This window comes from Oncorhynchus gorbuscha, linkage group LG18 (assembly GCF_021184085.1).
Source record: "Oncorhynchus gorbuscha isolate QuinsamMale2020 ecotype Even-year linkage group LG18, OgorEven_v1.0, whole genome shotgun sequence".
Lineage (NCBI taxonomy): Eukaryota > Metazoa > Chordata > Actinopteri > Salmoniformes > Salmonidae > Oncorhynchus > Oncorhynchus gorbuscha.
This window is the reverse complement of record NC_060190.1, coordinates 57,569,389-57,588,116: the sequence shown is the minus strand read 5'-3', so window position 1 is coordinate 57,588,116 and position 18,728 is coordinate 57,569,389. Positions and strand designations below refer to the sequence as shown.

At 42.0% G+C, this 18,728-nt stretch overlaps 1 protein-coding gene across 3 annotated transcripts in view; it reads left to right on the top strand.

The window, feature by feature from the left end:
• Positions 1-18,728, top strand: part of LOC124002942 (succinate--CoA ligase [GDP-forming] subunit beta, mitochondrial-like) — a 124,703-nt gene that overhangs the window by 65,853 nt on the left and 40,122 nt on the right. For all 3 annotated transcript variants that reach the window (XM_046310795.1, XM_046310793.1, XM_046310796.1), the window contains exons 8-9: positions 2,768-2,929; positions 4,152-4,294. In XM_046310795.1, the coding sequence (XP_046166751.1) occupies positions 2,768-2,929; positions 4,152-4,294 (305 nt within the window). The remainder of the gene's footprint in view (positions 1-2,767; positions 2,930-4,151; positions 4,295-18,728) is intronic.

Below are 18,728 nucleotides of genomic sequence, written 5' to 3'. Positions count from 1 at the left end.
CTTTCTAACGTGCATCGTGGGCCATTCTAAAACTAGGCTACTTGTGGACCTGCCTGTTAGTCATTTGTTTAGGCTGCACCAAATATTTTTTACAACTAACCCAAGATTAACGACAGCCAGTTATTCCCAATGGTAGAGAACAAGCAGGGAGGTGGACAGAGCCAAGCACGAGCTAGCGAGATCCTATTGGCGCGTTCTGGAATGTATTTGCATATTTCCGTTAGGGAATGCCTAATCTCGGGTACCCAGAAGTAAAATAATATTGTGAAAATGTGTAATTTCCTGTTTTACTTCTGGGGGAATTACATTAACAATTGTGAATACCTTCATGCAAAGGAAGGAAGAGAAATCTCTTTCCTAGCAAACAGAAACTCTTGGCCAAACCCTTCGCCCAAGACGAAAACCCAAAACCAGGAATTACTGCTGCTGGTAATCACATCGTTTTACATGAGCCTGGACAGATTCTCACCGTTTCATCTGTCCGTGAGAATCTTTGAATCCTATTCTGTGAAGTGCGTATATGCAATAATGCAATTATTGGGTAAAGTCTACAAAACTTTGTCCATTCTGTTCGTAACAGATTTTCCACTGAGCAAAAATAAATGCGCACCATGTAAAATGTTCTAAGATTTTACTGAGTTACAGTTCATTTAAGGAAATCAGTCACTTGAAGTACATACATTTAGGCCCCAATCTATGGATTTCACATGCCGTTGAATACAGATATGCATCTGTTTGTCAGATACCTTAAATAATAGATACCTTAAACATATAACAGATACCTTAAATAATAGATACCTTAAACATATAACAGATAAATAAAAGGTAGGGGTATGGATCAGAAAACCAGTCAGTATCTGGTGTGACCACCATTTGCCTCATGCAGCATGACACATCTTCTCATAGAGTTGATTGTGGCCTACAGAATGTTGTCCCACACCACTTCAGTGGTGGAGGATGACGAACAGTGTGTACAGAAATTATTTGGTTGTGAAAACCCACAGTTTCATCAACTATCCGGGTGGCTAGTCTCAGACGATCCTGCAGGTGAAGAAGCCTGATGTGGAGGTCCTGGGCTGCCGTGGTTACATGTGGTCTGCGGTTGGGAGGGTGGTTGGACACACTGCCACCATCTTTAAAATGTTGGAGGTGGCTTTTGGTAGAGAAATAACATTAAATTCTGTGGCAACAGCTCTGGTGGATATTCCTGCAGTCAGCATGCCAATTATGCTCCCTCGAAACATGAGACATCTGTGGCATTGTGTTGTGAAACAAAAAAACGGTCCTCAGCACAAGATGCACTTGTGTAATGATCATGTTATTTAATCAGCTTCTTAAGTCCACCTGACAGGTGTGGAATATTATCTTGGCAAAGGAGAAATACTTACTAATGATGTAAACAAATGTGTGTACACCATTTGAGAGAAACGTTTTGTGCTTATGGAACATTTCTGGCATCTTTTATTTCAGCTCATGAAACATGGGACCAACACTTTTACATATTGCATTTATATTTGTGTTCAGTGGTGTATCCACAGATAGAACAAGGTGTAGCCACAGATAGAACAATGAGCCAGATGTTTCAAAAGGACACAATGTTTTGGAATGTTCAGATAAAAATATGCTATGTAGAACAAATGTGTCTTTCTCTCTTGGTCTCTGTCTCGCTGCATTTGTGTGTGTCTGTTTGTTTTGTATGTCATGTGCATCTTCTATGTAGGCTGAATTAGGCCAGATAATTCTTATATAATATTATTGTTATGCATGTTTGTCATTTTTCTGCTTTTGGGAAGAGAATAGGATGTTATGCAGAAAGATATGTTGGTAGGCTATGTATGTTTGTGCACATGGAAGTCAGTGATTGTTTACTATAGGTTAATGAAGCAATACAAATGTGATGTGACTAAAAGGGCCCACTGTTTGTGCCATTTTGACAACTAGACTAAATCATTATTCAAATGACTATAATGACTAAGACTAGACAGAAAAGAGTGTCAAAATGAACACTGTTGTACTGAAGTTGCTCATGTACAGCAGATCCAGGAGACTCCACTTAGCTTCTGTTGAAGTTTGTTTCCCATTTATTTTGGTTCCCCCTAATGTGTGTGTGCAGTGGGGGGTGGGGCTGTCTGTTTGTGTGTGCTGTGTGTGTGTGTGTGTGTGTCACATCACCTTTATTACTCTTGGGAGCTTCAGCCAAGGTAGTATTTCAGAGATGAGCCATTACATAGTGAATTTACCGTTGGTTCCATTAGGATCCCGTGTCCCACTACTGTCATTTGTCCTCCGGGCTTTTATAGAGTGTTGATAGATGAAGGCTCCAATCACCCTTGTGTAAATGGTTATGGTATATAGTGGGCCTTACAAAGTACAAATCCACAAGGAGCACACCTCAGGATTTCAGCCCTGCAATGCTAAGAAACCAGAAGTAGCTCCACTGATAATCAACCCTTAATGAAAATCTGAAGTAAATACTTTGCTTGCAGTTAACATTTAGCTTACAGTTTCTTTGAACTGCACCTTGTGAAGTCTAAAAATAATATATTCTCCCTTAGAGGCACTGTCAAATACATAAACATGAGCTTCACCATTACGAATACTGAAGTAATTAAGTATAATAGGATGAGGTCACTTGACACATTTTATTTAATATTTTTTATTGAGTTTGTAAGAAATGTTAATTCCATTTCCATTTCATATCCTCATCTATTTGTCTTCCTATTTATGTTTCTCTCTTTCTCTCCTCTTTCTCGCTCCCTTCTTTCAGTGGTTTGCTTTGATGCCAAGATCAGCTTTGACGATAACGCAGAGTTCCGTCAAAAAGCCATCTTTGCCCTGGGCGACATGTCAGAGAGCGATCCCACAGAGACAGAGGCAGCCAAATGGGACCTCAAGTACATTGGCTTGGATGGAAACATTGCCTGCTTTGGTGAGTTCTGGTTTATGGCTGTCCACTGTCTACACACATACATGTTCTATGCATTTAGCCATGGCTAACCCACACCAACTGGAATGGAGGTTTTTTTGACTGGGCTGACTGGGCTCCTCTCCAGTCCAAATTAACAACCAGCTTTCTAATGACTCCAGAAGGAGGACGCTGTAACCAATTCTTTCTAATTAGCCATAATAATAAAAAGTCTCCAGTGAGCTGGATTGTTAGCATTCTCATTATAGGTCTCCCCTGTCATAAATCACAGCTTTATAGTGTAATTCTGGGCTGCTAGGGAGTATCTCCTGGTTGCCCTGCAGCCTCATAAACGCTGTGGCAGTAAGATCACGGTTAGTGACTCTTTCCCGTGCCCAGCCTTTCCTACAGGACAACAGCTCAGAGCTGATGGGCTCCTTAAAAGCTCTGTAACCCACCAAAGTAACAGCTGTTAAAACCAGTTTTCTTTTATTGAGACTTCTGTAGGGGCGCTTGCCAGGATGCAGGCTTAGCGCTGATAACCCAAATGAGGTAAGACATTTATAAAGAGGCGTGTTGGCTTCAGCAGGAAGCGGCTGAATCACTTGGCTCCCTGGCAACACATCACCAAGCAACCCAGTGGGATAGGGATGCTCTCATTAAGCTGCCTGATAATACGGGCCAACACTAGTGCGACAGAACTTCTTTTAATCAACACTTGCTTTCTGAAGTCAAGAGTGTTGCCGTAATCACGTTTCCCTCCGCTTCTCAACTTCTTGAAGTGTTAAATATCCTCATTAGACGAGTTTTAACAGTTGACCTCTTAAAGCTTTAAATTCTCTAAAGATGATTTGTTATTCCTTCTTCATTAGATCATTTACTCATTTATTTCACTGTGCACTCTTATGTTTTTGTTTTAATGATTGTATTTGGTAATGTTTATTGTAATTAAATCCCAACTACTTTTCAATGTCACAGTATTCTCTCAATGGTTTATGTTTGAATTCTCAACATCCTTTAGATTAATGTGGGAAATATAACTTCATTGGAGTATGGGGGAAAAACTATCTAACTCATCTATCTTCATTGGAGTATGGGGGAAAAACTATCTAACTCATCTAACTTTGTGATGAGCACAGCAACTATTTTGAAGGGATGCTCTGGACTTTAAAGGCCCTTCTCTGTTTTCTGAGACCAGTAACACCTTTCTTTGTGGTTTAATTTCACCTTTGACCTGCCATTACAGTGAATGGGGCTGGTTTGGCTATGGCCACGTGTGACATCATCGACCTCCATGGAGGGAAACCGGCCAACTTCCTAGACCTGGGAGGAGGAGTGAAGGAGAAACAGGTTTACGAGGCCTTCAAACTGCTCACTGCCGACCCCAAGGTAGGAGCACATTTTATCCTTCAAACTGCTCACTGCCGACCCCAAGGTAGGAGCACATTTTATCCTTCAAACTGCTCTAAGATAGGACCACACTTCAAGCTTCAAACTACCAAAAGATGTAGGACCACACTTTATATAACAGTGCTGGGGAGAGGAGGTATACCGCCTAAAGACCGAAAACAAAGCTTTTTCACAATGCTACCGTAGCTAGTTCCATACCAAATTGTCAGTTGCTCTCAGAGAGCCAACACACTGTTCCAAGAACCTGTTGAATTCCCAGTTTGTCAGCTGCTCAACACTTTACCCAAGCGAATCTGTACATCTCTGTTGCTACTTCCTTTGTGTGTGTGGTTGTTTAACTATGAGTCCTGTCAAAGCTCCTTACCTCTACGGGATCAGTGTCCCTATACCGGGACGGTTGATGCTGACGTACACCAATGTGACCGCATTGAAGTTGTAAGTAATAGCAACCTTTCCAGGACATAGACATGTATTATATGGGCAGAAAGCTTAAATTATTGTTAATCTAACTGTACTGTCAAATTAACAGTAGCTATTACAGTGACAAAATACCATGCTATTGTTTGAAGAGAGTGCACAACAACAACAACTTTTATCACGGCAACAACTGGTTTGATACATTCACCTCTGAAGGTAAATAATGTACATTCAGTAATCTTGCTCTTGTCATCCTGGGGCGGCAGCGTAGCCTAGTGGTTAGAGCGTTGGACTAGTAACCGGAAGGTTGCGAGTTCAAACCCCCGAGCTGACAAGGTACAAATCTGTCGTTCTGCCCCTGAACAGGCACTTAACCCACTGTTCCCAGGCCGTCATTGAAAATAAGAATATGTTCTTAACTGACTTGCCTGGTTAAATAAAGGTAAAATAAAATAAAAATCCTGAGGGTCCCAGAGATAAAAATGTAGCATTGTTTTAAAAAAATAAAATAAATGTTTATATTAAAATGTAGGAACTGGGTTCTACAGTTTGAACCCCTGCAAACCATCCTTAAGAGGTTTGAAGGCTTTATCTAGTTGGTTAGACACAAGTCCACCTTTGTAACAAAGACACAACATTCATTAGCGGGTTTGGCACCAACAGCCATGTTTCTCTCAGCGATGTGGTTTTAGAGATCATCTCCTAAATATAATGCCATGGTATTATTGACTGTTGTGATGAATTGCGGCTCCGCAGCCACAATGAAACAAGCCTTTTAATGACTGCCGTCAGTCTTCTCCCAATGCAGAACTCAAACCCATTACTGTATATCCCTGGTGGAATTAATGGCCGGAACCTCAGAGGGAAAGATGTGGCACCTTGGCTCTCTTTATGACTGTGGAATCCTAAGTGATCAGATTACCAATAGTTCTGCAGCAAACAGTTGGAGGCTTGTAACTATGCCGCAGTGCTGGTTGTGTTGACACTCATCACAGCACTAATTCCCTGTTTGCCATGACTTCACTTTATTGTTTTTCTCCCAGTCTATTTGACAGTATAGTTGTCTGCAGATGTGTCATAGAACCGTGTTAAATGCGCTTCCTCCTCCATTGTTGAATAGGCCAGTTTACCACACATGTTTTTAATACATCAAAGATGAAGGACATTGAGAACAAAGGGCATATAGACATGATGTGGCATTTCTTCATAAATATGCATAAATCTGGCATGATACTCATTGCAATACACAAGTCACTTGAATAACATGACTTTGCTTCACTTCAGTTTCATGTAGTAGCTTCAATAGTTGACTATTTCCTTTGTAGCTATAGGCTAAATCAGACACTAGCCTAGTTCTGCCTTTTGGTTTTGAGGGCTCCAGTCACACACACATACCAGAGATGAATTTTAAAGAGGTGCAAGCAAAACACTCCAGCTGATGTATTGTCCCATTCAGATATCCACAGTGTATTTATAATGTTGGGCCCTGCATGAATTCATCAAGGTGTCGTAAAAATAGAATAGAATAACAGGAGAGAAAACAGTGGTAGTAGTGTTTCTCACTCCTCTGAGGCAGTGTGATCAAATTAATCCATTATGATGTCAAACCAGGTCATAATAGAGATGAATTTGCGGGGGAAAACGAGACGACTTTTAAAGACTGCATTACACTTCCCAATTATTCTTGCATAGGGAGTCGTTTTCTCTTTATTCTGTCTTCAATTCAAAGCCAAAACCCCAGAGTAAAGGCAGTACCTGTCCCTCCTCCAGCAGTATAGAGACGAGACAGAGACACAGGCCCTCCCTTATGGGGGGAAAAAGAGAGAGGATTGATATTACTCTGTGTACTGACATTTGCATTTCATACAGGGATTTGGAGACTCGTCAGAACTGTGGAGAGAATGTTAATTATTAGATTCCTGCATGATGAAAATCCTATTTTGCATTTTTCTTTTCATAATTTCCAAACTTTTACGTACTAAGATTTCCTACAACTCAGTTCCATTTAGGCCTAGACTGTAAACAACTTGGGGCAGAGAGAGGTTATTGAGTGAGAAACAATAGCTTGCAATGCTAAGGATGCACATATTTTGTTAAATGTTTGAAATGTGTCCAATATACTGAATCAGGTACTTGAAAGCATACTTGTCATGACAGACTCAACATTCATGCTTACAACTGAATTTTTCATTTTTCATTTGCTTTGGGATTGAAGATGTTCACTCATTCCAACTTTTCCATGAAATGTTAATCAGGAGTGGAGTGTTTATATTGCCATATTAAATACATCAAGTCAAAAGCTTCGTACTTGACACCCAACAGTTTCCTCGAGTTTTGGTGTAGGGTGAGATGCCTAACAGTGACAGAACTAGCTGTATACACATTTTCACTAGTTCAGCAGTAAGGCGGTTCCACGGTAACAGAGTGATGCTGAGACTCAGATTTTTCACTTTAAAAGGTATGCCAAACAAATATCGATGATTTCAAAGTTAAACAAACCATGCAAGGACTACTTGAACATTTGACTAAAACATGTTTAATTAAAGAACAATGCAGATGCAACATTTGGTAACAGAATGACGGTTTATGCCGTTGGTGCCATCACTCATCGTTTGACATTTTAAAGTGAAAAATCGGCATTATTTCGTTACTGTGGAATTGAAACGGATTATACACTTACTACAGCCTACTACAGTATGTCTCTAGGGAAGCTGATGCATTTCTGCATGTGAATATTTTCTTGTGTTCTCTGACCCTCATTGGTGTATCATTTTGACAGCCTTATTTCAGCTTATTTCAGCACAAACCTGATTCTAATGGTTACACATAGTATATCTCAGTCGCTCTACAACCCTGATCCACACACCTGATTCTAATGGTTACACATAGTATATCTGTCGCTGATTCTAATGGTTACACATAGTATATCTGTCGCTCTACATCCCTTATCCACGCACCTGATTCTAATGGTTACACATACTATATCTGTCGCTGATTCTAATGGTTACACATAGTATATCTCAGTCGCTCTACAACCCTGATCCACACACCTGATTCTAATGGTTACACATAGTATATCTGTCGCTGATTCTAATGGTTACACATAGTATATCTGTCGCTCTACATCCCTTATCCACGCACCTGATTCTAATGGTTACACATACTATATCCACGCACCTGATTCTAATGGTTACACATACTATATCTGTCGCTGATTCTAATGGTTACACATAGTATATCTCAGTCGCTCTACAACCCTGATCCACACACCTGATTCTAATGGTTACACATACTATATCTGTCGCTGATTCTAATGGTTACACATAGTATATCTGTCGCTCTACATCCCTTATCCACGCACCTGATTCTAATGGTTACACATACTATATCTGTCTCTCTACAACCCTGATCCACGCACCTGATTCTAATGGTTACACATACTATAGTATATGGTTCTCATATCTTGCTCTACAACCCTGATCCACGCACCTGATTCTAATGGTTACACATACTATATCTGTCTCTCTACAACCCTGATCCACGCACCTGATTCTAATCGTTACACATAGTATATCTCAGTTGCTCTACATCCCTTATCCACGCACCTGATTCTAATGGTTACACATACTATATCTGTCTCTCTACAACCCTGATCCACGCACCTGATTCTAATCGTTACACATAGTATATCTCAGTCGCTCTACAACCCTGATCCACGCACCTGATTCTAATGGTTACACATAGTATATCTCAGTCGCTCTACATCCCTGATCCACACACCTGATTCTAATGGTTGCACATAGTATATCTGTCGCTGATTCTAATGGTTACACATAGTATATCTGTCGCTCTACATCCCTGCTCCACGCACCTGATTCTAATGGTTACACATAGTATATCTGTCACTCTACATCCCTGATCCACGCACCTGATTCTAATGGTTACACATAGTATATCTGTCGCTCTACATCCCTGATCCACACACCTGATTCTAATGGTTCCACATAGTATATCTCAGTCGCTCTACAACCCTGATCCACGCACCTGATTCTAATGGTTACACATAGTATATCTGTCGCTGATTCTAATGGTTACACATAGTATATCTGTCGCTCTACATCCCTGATCCACGCACCTGATTCTAATGGTTACACATAGTATATCTCAGTAGCTCTACAACCCTGATCCACGCGCCTGATTCTAATGGTTGCACATAGTATATCTGTCGCTCTACAACCCTGATCCACACACCTGATTCTAATGGTTACACATAGTATATCTCAGTAGCTCTACAACCCTGATCCACGCGCCTGATTCTAATGGTTACACATAGTATATCTGTCGCTCTACAACCCTGATCCACACACCTGATTCTAATGGTTACACATAGTATATCTCAGTCGCTCTACAACCCTGATCCACGCACCTGATTCTAATGGTTACACATAGTATATCTGTCACTCTACATCCCTGATCCACGCACCTGATTCTAATGGTTACACATAGTATATCTGTCGCTCTACATCCCTGATCCACACACCTGATTCTAATGGTTCCACATAGTATATCTCAGTCGCTCTACAACCCTGATCCACGCACCTGATTCTAATGGTTACACATAGTATATCTGTCGCTGATTCTAATGGTTACACATAGTATATCTGTCGCTCTACATCCCTGATCCACGCACCTGATTCTAATGGTTACACATAGTATATCTCAGTAGCTCTACAACCCTGATCCACGCGCCTGATTCTAATGGTTACACATAGTATATCTGTCGCTCTACAACCCTGATCCACGCACCTGATTCTAATATTTACACATAGTATATCTGTCGCTCTACATCCCTTATCCACGCACCTGATTCTAATGGTTACACATAGTATATCTCAGTCGCTCTACAACCCTGATCCACGCACCTGATTCTAATGGTTACACATAGTATATCTGTCGCTGATTCTAATGGCTACACATAGTATATCTCTGTCGCTCTACATCCCTGATCCACGCACCTGATTCTAATGGTTACACATAGTATATATCTGTCGCTGATTCTAATGGTTACACATAGTATATCTGTCGCTCTACATCCCTGATCCACGCACCGGATTCTAATGGTTACACATAGTATATCTCAGTCGCTCTACAACCCTGCGTCAACAGGTTACTGTTGACGCATATCCCACGGGAGTTTTTTGGGGTCAAATTTGTCTCCACCTTTGTGGATTGGGGTGATCAGTCCTTGGTTCCAAATATTGGGGAAGATGTCAGAGCTAAGAATGATGTTAAAGAGTTTTAGTATAGCCAATTGAAATATGTTGTCTGTATATTTGATCATTTCATTAAGGATACCATCAACACCACATGCCTTTTTGGGCTGGAGGGTTTTTATTTTGTCCTGTAGCTCATTCAAGGTAATTGGAGTATCCAGTGTGTTCTGGTCTGTAATAGTTGATTCTAAGATTTGTATTTGATCCTGTATATGTTTTTGCTCTTTATTCTTTGTTATAGAGCCATACAGATTGGAGAAGTGGTTTACCCAGACATCTCCATTTTGGATAGATAATTCTTCATGTTGTTGTTTAGTGTTTTCCAATTTTCTCAGAAGTGGTTCGAGTCTATGGATTCTTCAATTACACTGAGCTGATTTCTGACGTGCTGTTCCTTCTTTTTCCGTAGTGTATTTCTGCATTGTTTTAGTGATTCACCATTGTGAAGGCGTAGACTCAGGTTTTCCGGGTCTCTTTGTTTTTGGTTGGACAATTTCAAATTTTGCATTCTTCATCAAACCATCAAACCATTTGTCATTGTTGTTAATTTTCTTCGGTTTTCTATTTGCGATTTTTTGATTTGATAGTGAAGCTGAGAGGTCAAATATACTGTTAAGATTTTCTACTGCCAAGTTTACACCTTCACTATTACAGTGGAACATTTTACACAGGAAATTGCCTACAAGGGATTTAATTTGTTGTTGCCTAATTGATTTTTGGTAGGTTTCCAAACTGCATTCCTTCTGTCAATAGCATTTCTCTCTCTCTCTCTCTCTCTCTCTCTCTCTCTCTCTCTCTCTCTCTCTCTCTCTCTCTCTCTCTCTCTCTCTCTCTCTCTCTCTCTCTGTCTCTCTCTCTGCCTCTCTCTGTCTCTCTCTGCCTCTCTCTGTCTCTCTCTGCCTCTCTTTGTCTCTCTCTGCCTCTCTCTGTCTCTCTCTGCCTCTCTTTATGTCTCTCTCTGTTTCTCTCTGCCTCTCTCTTTCTCTCTGTCGCTCCCTCTCTCTCTGTCTCTCTCTGTCTCTCTCTGTCTCTCTCTGCCTCTCTCTGTCTCTCTCTGCCTCTCTCTGCCTCTCTCTGTCTCTCTCTGGCTCTCTCTGTCTCTCTCTGCCTCTCTCTGTTTCTCTATGCCTCTCTTCCTCTCTGTTGCTCTCTCTCTCTCTCTCTCTCTCTCTCTCTCTCTCTCTCTCTCTCTCTCTCATCTCCTCTCTCTCTCTGCTCTCTCTCTGTCTCTCTCTGCCTCGCTCTATGTCTCTCTCTGCCTCGCTCTCTGTTTCTCTCTGCCTCTCTCTTTCTCTCTGTCGCTCTCTCACTCTGTCTGCTCTCTCTCTCTCTCTCTCTCTGCCTCTCTCTCTCACTCTGTCTGCTCTCTCTCTCGCTCTCTCTCTTTTCTCTCTCACTCTGTCTGCTCTCTCACTCTCTCTCTCTCACTTTCTCTCTCTCTGTCTGCTCTCTGTCTTCTCTCTCTCTCTGCTCTCCTCTCTCTCTCTCTGTGTGTCTGCTATCTGTCTCTGTCTTCTTTCTCTCCCTCTCATTCTGTCTGCTCTCTCTCTCTCTCTGCCTCTCTCGTCTCTCTCTCTCTGTCTCTCTCTCTGTCTCTCTCTCTCCCTCTCACTCTGTCTGCTCTCTCACTCTGTCTGATCTCTCTCTGACTCTCTCTCTGCCTCTCTCTCTCTGTCTCTTTCTCTCTCTCTGTCTCTCTCTCTCTCTCTCTCTCTCTCTCTCTCTCTCTCTCTCTCTCTCTCTCTGTCTCTCTCTGTCTCTCTCTCTGTCTCTCTCTCTCTCTCTCTCTCTCTCTCTCTCTCTCTCTCTCTCTCTCTCTCTCTCTCTCTCTCTCGGTCTGCTCTCTGACTCTGTCTCTGCCTCTCTCTCTCTCTCTCTCTCTCTCTCTCTCTCTCTCTCTCTCTCTCTCTCTCTCTCTCTCTCTCTGTCTGCTCCGTCTGTCTGCTCTCTCTCTCTCTCTCTCTCTCTCTCTCTCTCTCTCTCTCTCTCTCTCTCTCTCTCTCTCTCTCTCTCTCTCTCTCTGTCTGCTTTGATCTCTTCAGCTAATTCTATTCCAACTGTAAGATGCACCTGGAGTGTACAGCTGCTGCTAGAACAGACCGTTTCTGGGATTAGATATCATTAAACCTTGTTTCATTGTTTTTCCCCTCCTTTCTGCAGTTGGAGTACAGCATGGATTAGGTACATTAGAAAGAGGAAAAGACAATGAAGAAAAAAAGCCATATAGGCATAAAAAAGAGGTTGGAGAAATAACTTAAGTGAGTGTTGATGTGAATGTATGTGGGCAAAGCCTATTAATCCCCCCCCAAAAAAAATAAATCTGGGCTGTATCACATCTGGCTGTGATTGGGAGTCCCATAGGGCAGCGCACAGCCTCCGGGTTTGGCCGGGGTAGGTCGTCAATTGTAAATAAGAATTTGTTCTTAACGGACTTGCCTAGTTAAATAAAATGTAAAACATTCACCTGTAGGCAGTGCCCAAATATCATCCTTATAACACTGACTCCTGCTCTGTCCTCATAGGAAGTAGCAGAATAATGCTTTTCACAAGTTCACGTCCATTTTGTTCTGAACACTGTATTTCCTAGGTGGTAGTGAAATATGCCGTCTATAAGATGAGGCTGTGCTCCTAGACTGTGTGACAGCAGGAAGTGACTGGTTAATTGTCACCTGTGGGTGTTTTCACACTGCTGTGTTTAAGGTGTGCCAGGAATGACATGGCTAGGTTCTCTGAACCTCCGCTTCAAGGTGAAAAAAAGTGATTGGCTTTGGCACATTAGCGTTTAGTTCATGCAGTTCAAAGGCTGTGAGGGGGAGAGAGTGAGACGGTGTGTATTTGGCTGGATAACCAACTTAAGATGGAAATCACATTGGTGATTAGGCATGCTGAAGTTACTCACTATCTTCACCTGTGGCCTCCCTAATGGTGTGTGTGTGTGTGTGTGTGTGTGTGTGTGTGTGTGTGTGTGTGTGTGTGTGTGTGTGTGTGTGTGTGTGTGTGTGTGTGTGTGTGTGTGTGTGTGTGTGTGTGTGTGTGTGTGTGTGTGTGTGTGTGTGTGTGTGTGTAATGTTTTTGTTCTAGAGGTGTGTACTCACGCTAATCATCCAGCATCACCTGAGCCTCCCCTTCAGCCGTTTGTGAGTGTCTGTGATGCCCTGTGTGTGGTTGTTTGCAGATGGTATTCACTAAAACTTTAGTGTTCCTTGCAGCAGTGTGTGGTGCATTTCAAGCATGAGTGTTTCTGCTCTGCCTCACCTGTGTCTCCCTCTTGGCCAGCGTTAGCTGCTCACACAGCTAGAGAACAAAGAACACCCTTAAGGACTATTTGTCCCATCTTTGGCATGGTGTACCTCATGGAGAGGTCCTGTTCCCGTCACATTTCAGCTCCAAATCTTCCCATTACCGCCAGAGAATGTATGAAAGGTCTTATTGTCCACTTGCAGTGGATATACCCCAGTGTATGAATGGCTCTTCCTTCTTCCAGTCTTTGATCTGCTAAATCCACTTAAGGCAGTGTTGTGATGGGCTCCCCACAGCGTCACACTGCCTCACAAAGGTCTGAGGAGCAGGTCCAGCCACTCCACTCTGGACCTGCCACTCACTCTCTGTTCATAAGGAGATGTCTAAGCCCATGTGGAATGTCAGAGCACCTGCTTAGACATGATGTGAGGCTGTAGGAGACAGGACTCATTGTGACCCTCTTTAAGAGCCCCACACTGTGACATGATTGGTTGTGAGTGGCAAATCATCCTCTCCTCCTCGCGCCAGCGTTCAAGAGGCACAGTGGGAATGTCCCTCTTCATGTCCTTGGATCGGTTTCATCCACACTGCTATCACACAGGCTAAAGCAATCATGCACCTCACAAATACAGACACACCGAAACGCACACATGCCTAGCTCTCCGGGGACTCAAAGAGTCAGTCATCATGGAGTCGGCTGTGGCGTTGGAGCTCTGGGTTTGCTGTGTGTGGGGGGTGGGATTGTGTCTCAGCCTGCAGGCAGGCCTCTGGGAACAGCCAGTCCCCTGTGTCGTGAACACAAGCAATGAGAAGCCAGTGAGAAAGCACAGAAACAGGCTCCCACTTCTTAACGGAGTTATTTCCCTCTGTGTAGAGCATGAATCCTTGTATTACAGAGGGCAGGCTATGGAGCCAGCAGCTGAGACCTGTGCTGTGGGACCAGTAAACATTGAACTGGGGAGATGAGGAGAGAACATTAGAATGACGAGCAGGTCATGCCATCAAGAACACCCTTTGCTAAGAGTGGTAATAGCTCCCTGGGTGGACTGAGCTCTGAATGATGTGATTGTTTTTTTATGGTGGTGAGGTGGTTTGACTGCAAAGCACAATATTGACGGTGACATGTAAATCGTATGGTGCAGGTGAGTAGAGTAGGGAGCATTATTTCAGTAATCTTTAGGTCGGTCTAACCATTGACTAACATCAGTGTTTCCTGAACTCAGTCTACCAAAGCTTAATTATTAGTTGATTATTTGAATCAGCTGTATAGTGTTAGGGCAAAAACCAAAACATGCACCCCTTGGGGTCCTGAGGACCGAGTTGAGGAAACCCTGGCTTACATACTACAGTACTAGCCTGGGTACCAGTCTGTTAAGCTAACATACCACTCCACTCTGTCATACCAAAGATGTTTAGAATTACAAGGAATGGAATAATAGCTCACCAGACTGTTACCCAGACTACTACAGTACTATGGTTGCAATGAAATGATCATATCCATAGAGAACTATGAGCTATAGGGGTTTCTTAAAAGCTCTCCAAACCCATATCTCTGTGGAGACTCAGGAAACACTAATAACTTTGGTATAACTGCTGATCATGGACTAGCAGCAGACCCCATCAGACCTCAGTGGCCTGCTCAGTTCATCATGCTCAGTTCATCCCTCATTAGGCCTCCTTGACCCACCATACTGTAGCTGAAGATTTGCTTACAGTGCATTACTTTAATGCAGTCAATGATATAGTATACTGCACATCGTAGCTAGCTGTTCCACTTTCCTGCTTGTAAGACCATAGCATAATGTGGGCCGTTTCTACTTGGTGTCAGGTCTTTTGTTCACTGAGTACTGGGTCTGGCTGGGCCAGGCCTTGACATGAACAATGGGATGTTAATGGTATGGAGAGAAGTCAAGGTTCTGGAACACTGTAGTCTAAAAGCCTTGGCTATGGAGCAGCAGTTCAAAGAAGCATTTTGACACTACAGAGACACTGGATGCACAGTGTGATGTTTGAACTGAACTCGGTGTCAAAACCCTGGACTTTTCCTTTTTTTTATATACTTAGTTTAAGGAGCCCAGAAAAGCACACTAATGTTTTCTGGACATCGGTTTGCTTGTTCACTTAATTTCTTTGTGTTTAGTCTAATTGGTTGGGTAGAGAGTGCTGTTTTTATGAGGTGACAGGCTGTAGGCTACTCCAGGCAAGAAGCTCCAGTCAAGAAGCAAGAAGTTGTTTAATTTTCATTTTAGAAAACAACATGTTTTTTGTTCATGTTTTGTGTAATTAACCAACTGTGAATGACAGACATGTTTATTAACACTAAGTGAATGCATGTTCTTTTGACACATTGTTTTTATCCTTGAGGATGTTTCGAGAGTTATGTCTCAGCCTGCTACATTCAGTTACAGGCATGATAATGATACCTCCTCATTTCAATACGTGGAATAAATACTGCTTGTCACTGTGTTGGAGCATTTATTGCTGTGTCATCAGATGCCAATAACAGTTGAAAAACAATTGAAATGTGTAGTTAATGTTGCTTTGAAATGTTTTTCTTTGAGTTGTCGGGATGCTGTTGGTGAAATGACACCCTCAGAGACTTGTGTATTGTCTTAATTTGTTTGTTCTTATTGTCTCTGTTTACCTCGGAAGGCTCAAAGAATGAGATCCCTAAATAACTTTACAATTGCTGGGTGTAATGGTGTTTTGCGTATCTAATTAACCCTTGTGTGGTGTTCATGTGTTCATGTTGTTGTTATTCACCCAATTTCCGCGGGTCTGATGGACCCACAACGTTTTTGGGTTTTTAAAACAATACAGCCATAACAATTGATGTAAAAACAACTTAACTTAGATGTTGACTTATATCAATTACAAGCAATATAGACGGCATACATGGTTAATATTTGCCATTTACCTCTGCTAGATCACATTTATCAATAAAAGCTCTTATTTTTTAAATAAAATGTGATTTTTGTTTACAAATCAATTATAGTCAAGACATGGAGTGGAATAAATCATGTTTATCTTGAACAGATATAAATGAAACCAGGTTTTTATCACTTAATGTTTATTGCTTTGAACTGAACAAATTGGAAGGACAAATGTTACATACATTATTTTACAGAAATGATAAATGAGCCCTATTGAACACAAAGGAAGTCCGGTCTACACACCACATGAGGGACAGTTTTACTGTGTGTGTAATGCAAATGTATTTCTTGCACTTGATACATGTGTGTTGTCGTGTCTTTGGCTATGCCGGATTAAGTGATATGACATGCTATTCTATAAAATAATTTCTCCGTAATTAATATTACCGGGGCACCACAAAATAATATTTATAGAGCTGTTATCTCCCGAATAAACTCTTAAAGACCTAGTCATATTTTACATCAATAGCAGTCAAAATTAATCGTCACCTTAATTCAGTCTCATCTGAAAGTTGTAAATTCTTGTTTATCTTCACGAACCCTGGCTAACAAGTTGAATCAGCAATGCAAAATTGTGTTTCATTATTTATTTACAAATACCTAACTAATCACACAGAATTACACATACACATAATTAATCATAACTTGATTACAAATGACATCATACAGGAAAATGTCCCTAGCGGGCGGAACAGATATGACAGCTTGTTACACAAAATAAAAGAGGTTGGGTTTGAGTGAAAGAGCGGGAAGACTGTGGAACAAAGGGCGAAGCTGTGCTATCGTAAATACAGTATCTTATGCATTCTAAATTACCGTCCATTTGGAAAAGGAAAATGCAATAAATAATTACTCTGAGCTGCGCTTCAGTAGGTTGGTGGTAGATGGAAGGCCATGTTGCCCAACCGAGTCCTTTGAAGAATGTCTCTGATGGTAAATTAGACACGTTGTAGTAACGTCGTTGTGTGGTAGACGGGATACCCTGTCTGTTCCTTACTAACCTGCGTTTGCAGCTGCTGTTGCTAACTCAACGGCTAGGAGGAATCACTTCTGTAGTGAATAAGAGTTCAAAGTTCATACCATTCGCAACCAAAGCTCACGCTGATCTTGGCTTCGTTCTGTAGTTATTATCTGAACCATTCTGACATCGGAAAGTCGTACTCACATCCTCAGAACAGGAGGTTCTATTATCATCGAGGCTTTATATAGGAAGGGAGAGGAGGGCGTGTTTGAAAAGTTTTATAGCCCATGTCCCTTCACAGGGGCGGGCCACTGATTGAGCAGAGCCCTACCTTATGAAAACCCAAATCTCACATTTTAGAAGCTAAAATCACATTTCATCCCATCATGAATAATTTCATATTCAAACATTTAAATTGAACAACAATTCCATGTGAATCTGATAACTCTGATGTGTAGACTTTCCACTGTAGAGTTTGTCATCTTATCATTGATGAGAATGTCTCAGATGACAACCGAACTGACATCATATTCATTAAGTACCACTGCATATGTTCAATTGGTCGGATTACCAGAATATAGTTCATTTCCCCCCACCTTCTGATGTTCCCAGAATCTCTGTTAACCAAGGGGTTTGCAAATGTAACATCAGTAGGGTAGAGAGAGGAAAAAGGGGGAACGAGGTATTTATGACCGTCATAAACCTACCCACAGGCCAACATCGTGACAGTGTTTTTTAAATTTATTTAACCTTTATTTTACTGTGTACTGTTTAATTCTGTCTTTCTCGGGTCCACACACATTGCAGCACTTCTTGTTGCTACTGGCTGAAATCTAGAATGATGAAAACACTTAGTAAAGGAATTTTACTAACATTTCACTCACATATATAGTTACAGCAGGCCAAGGTAGGAGAGTCAGACAAACATCACTTACTTATGGTATTGGAGTTGTTGGTTCTGTGAGTCGGGCAGATGGGGCACCAGCATCCTCCTCACGATGGCTGCAGACGCTGGGGTCCTTGGGATATGTTGCCTCCTCTGGATTTGAGGTCTTACCAATGCCTTGCCCGTCTCCTTGTGTTCAACGCCATCCAGATGACAAACACGTTGTACGCCGAGATGTCCAAGATGGTGAGGAATATATCACAAGTGGCCAGCGTAGGGTTCTTCTTTTGCAGCTGTAACCAGTCACCAGCTTGTCTAAATTGTCCACTCCTCCTTTTATGGCCTTGATGTTCCTGGCCACAGATTCTGCCATCCCTATGCAGCGTACTCATGAGTACCACATTTTTGCCTTCCTTTGGCACGTAGGACACGACGACGTGTCGGCCGTGAACACAAACTTGAGCAATTGATAGGCCTGTTCCGTGTATTCATCAGCTCAGGTGGGAACTCTGGCTTGTTTTTTCGTACTGTTCTTACCATCGTCAGCTTCCTCTTGAGGAGCTTCTGTCCCAGCTTGTGCAAAGTAAAAAAGTTATCACATGTGATGTTATAGCCACGGACTTCCTGTGTCACGTCCAGGACAACCCGTATCCCTTGGTTCTTCTCAGGGGCTCCTCCATCTGGTTTCCCTGTATACACTTGC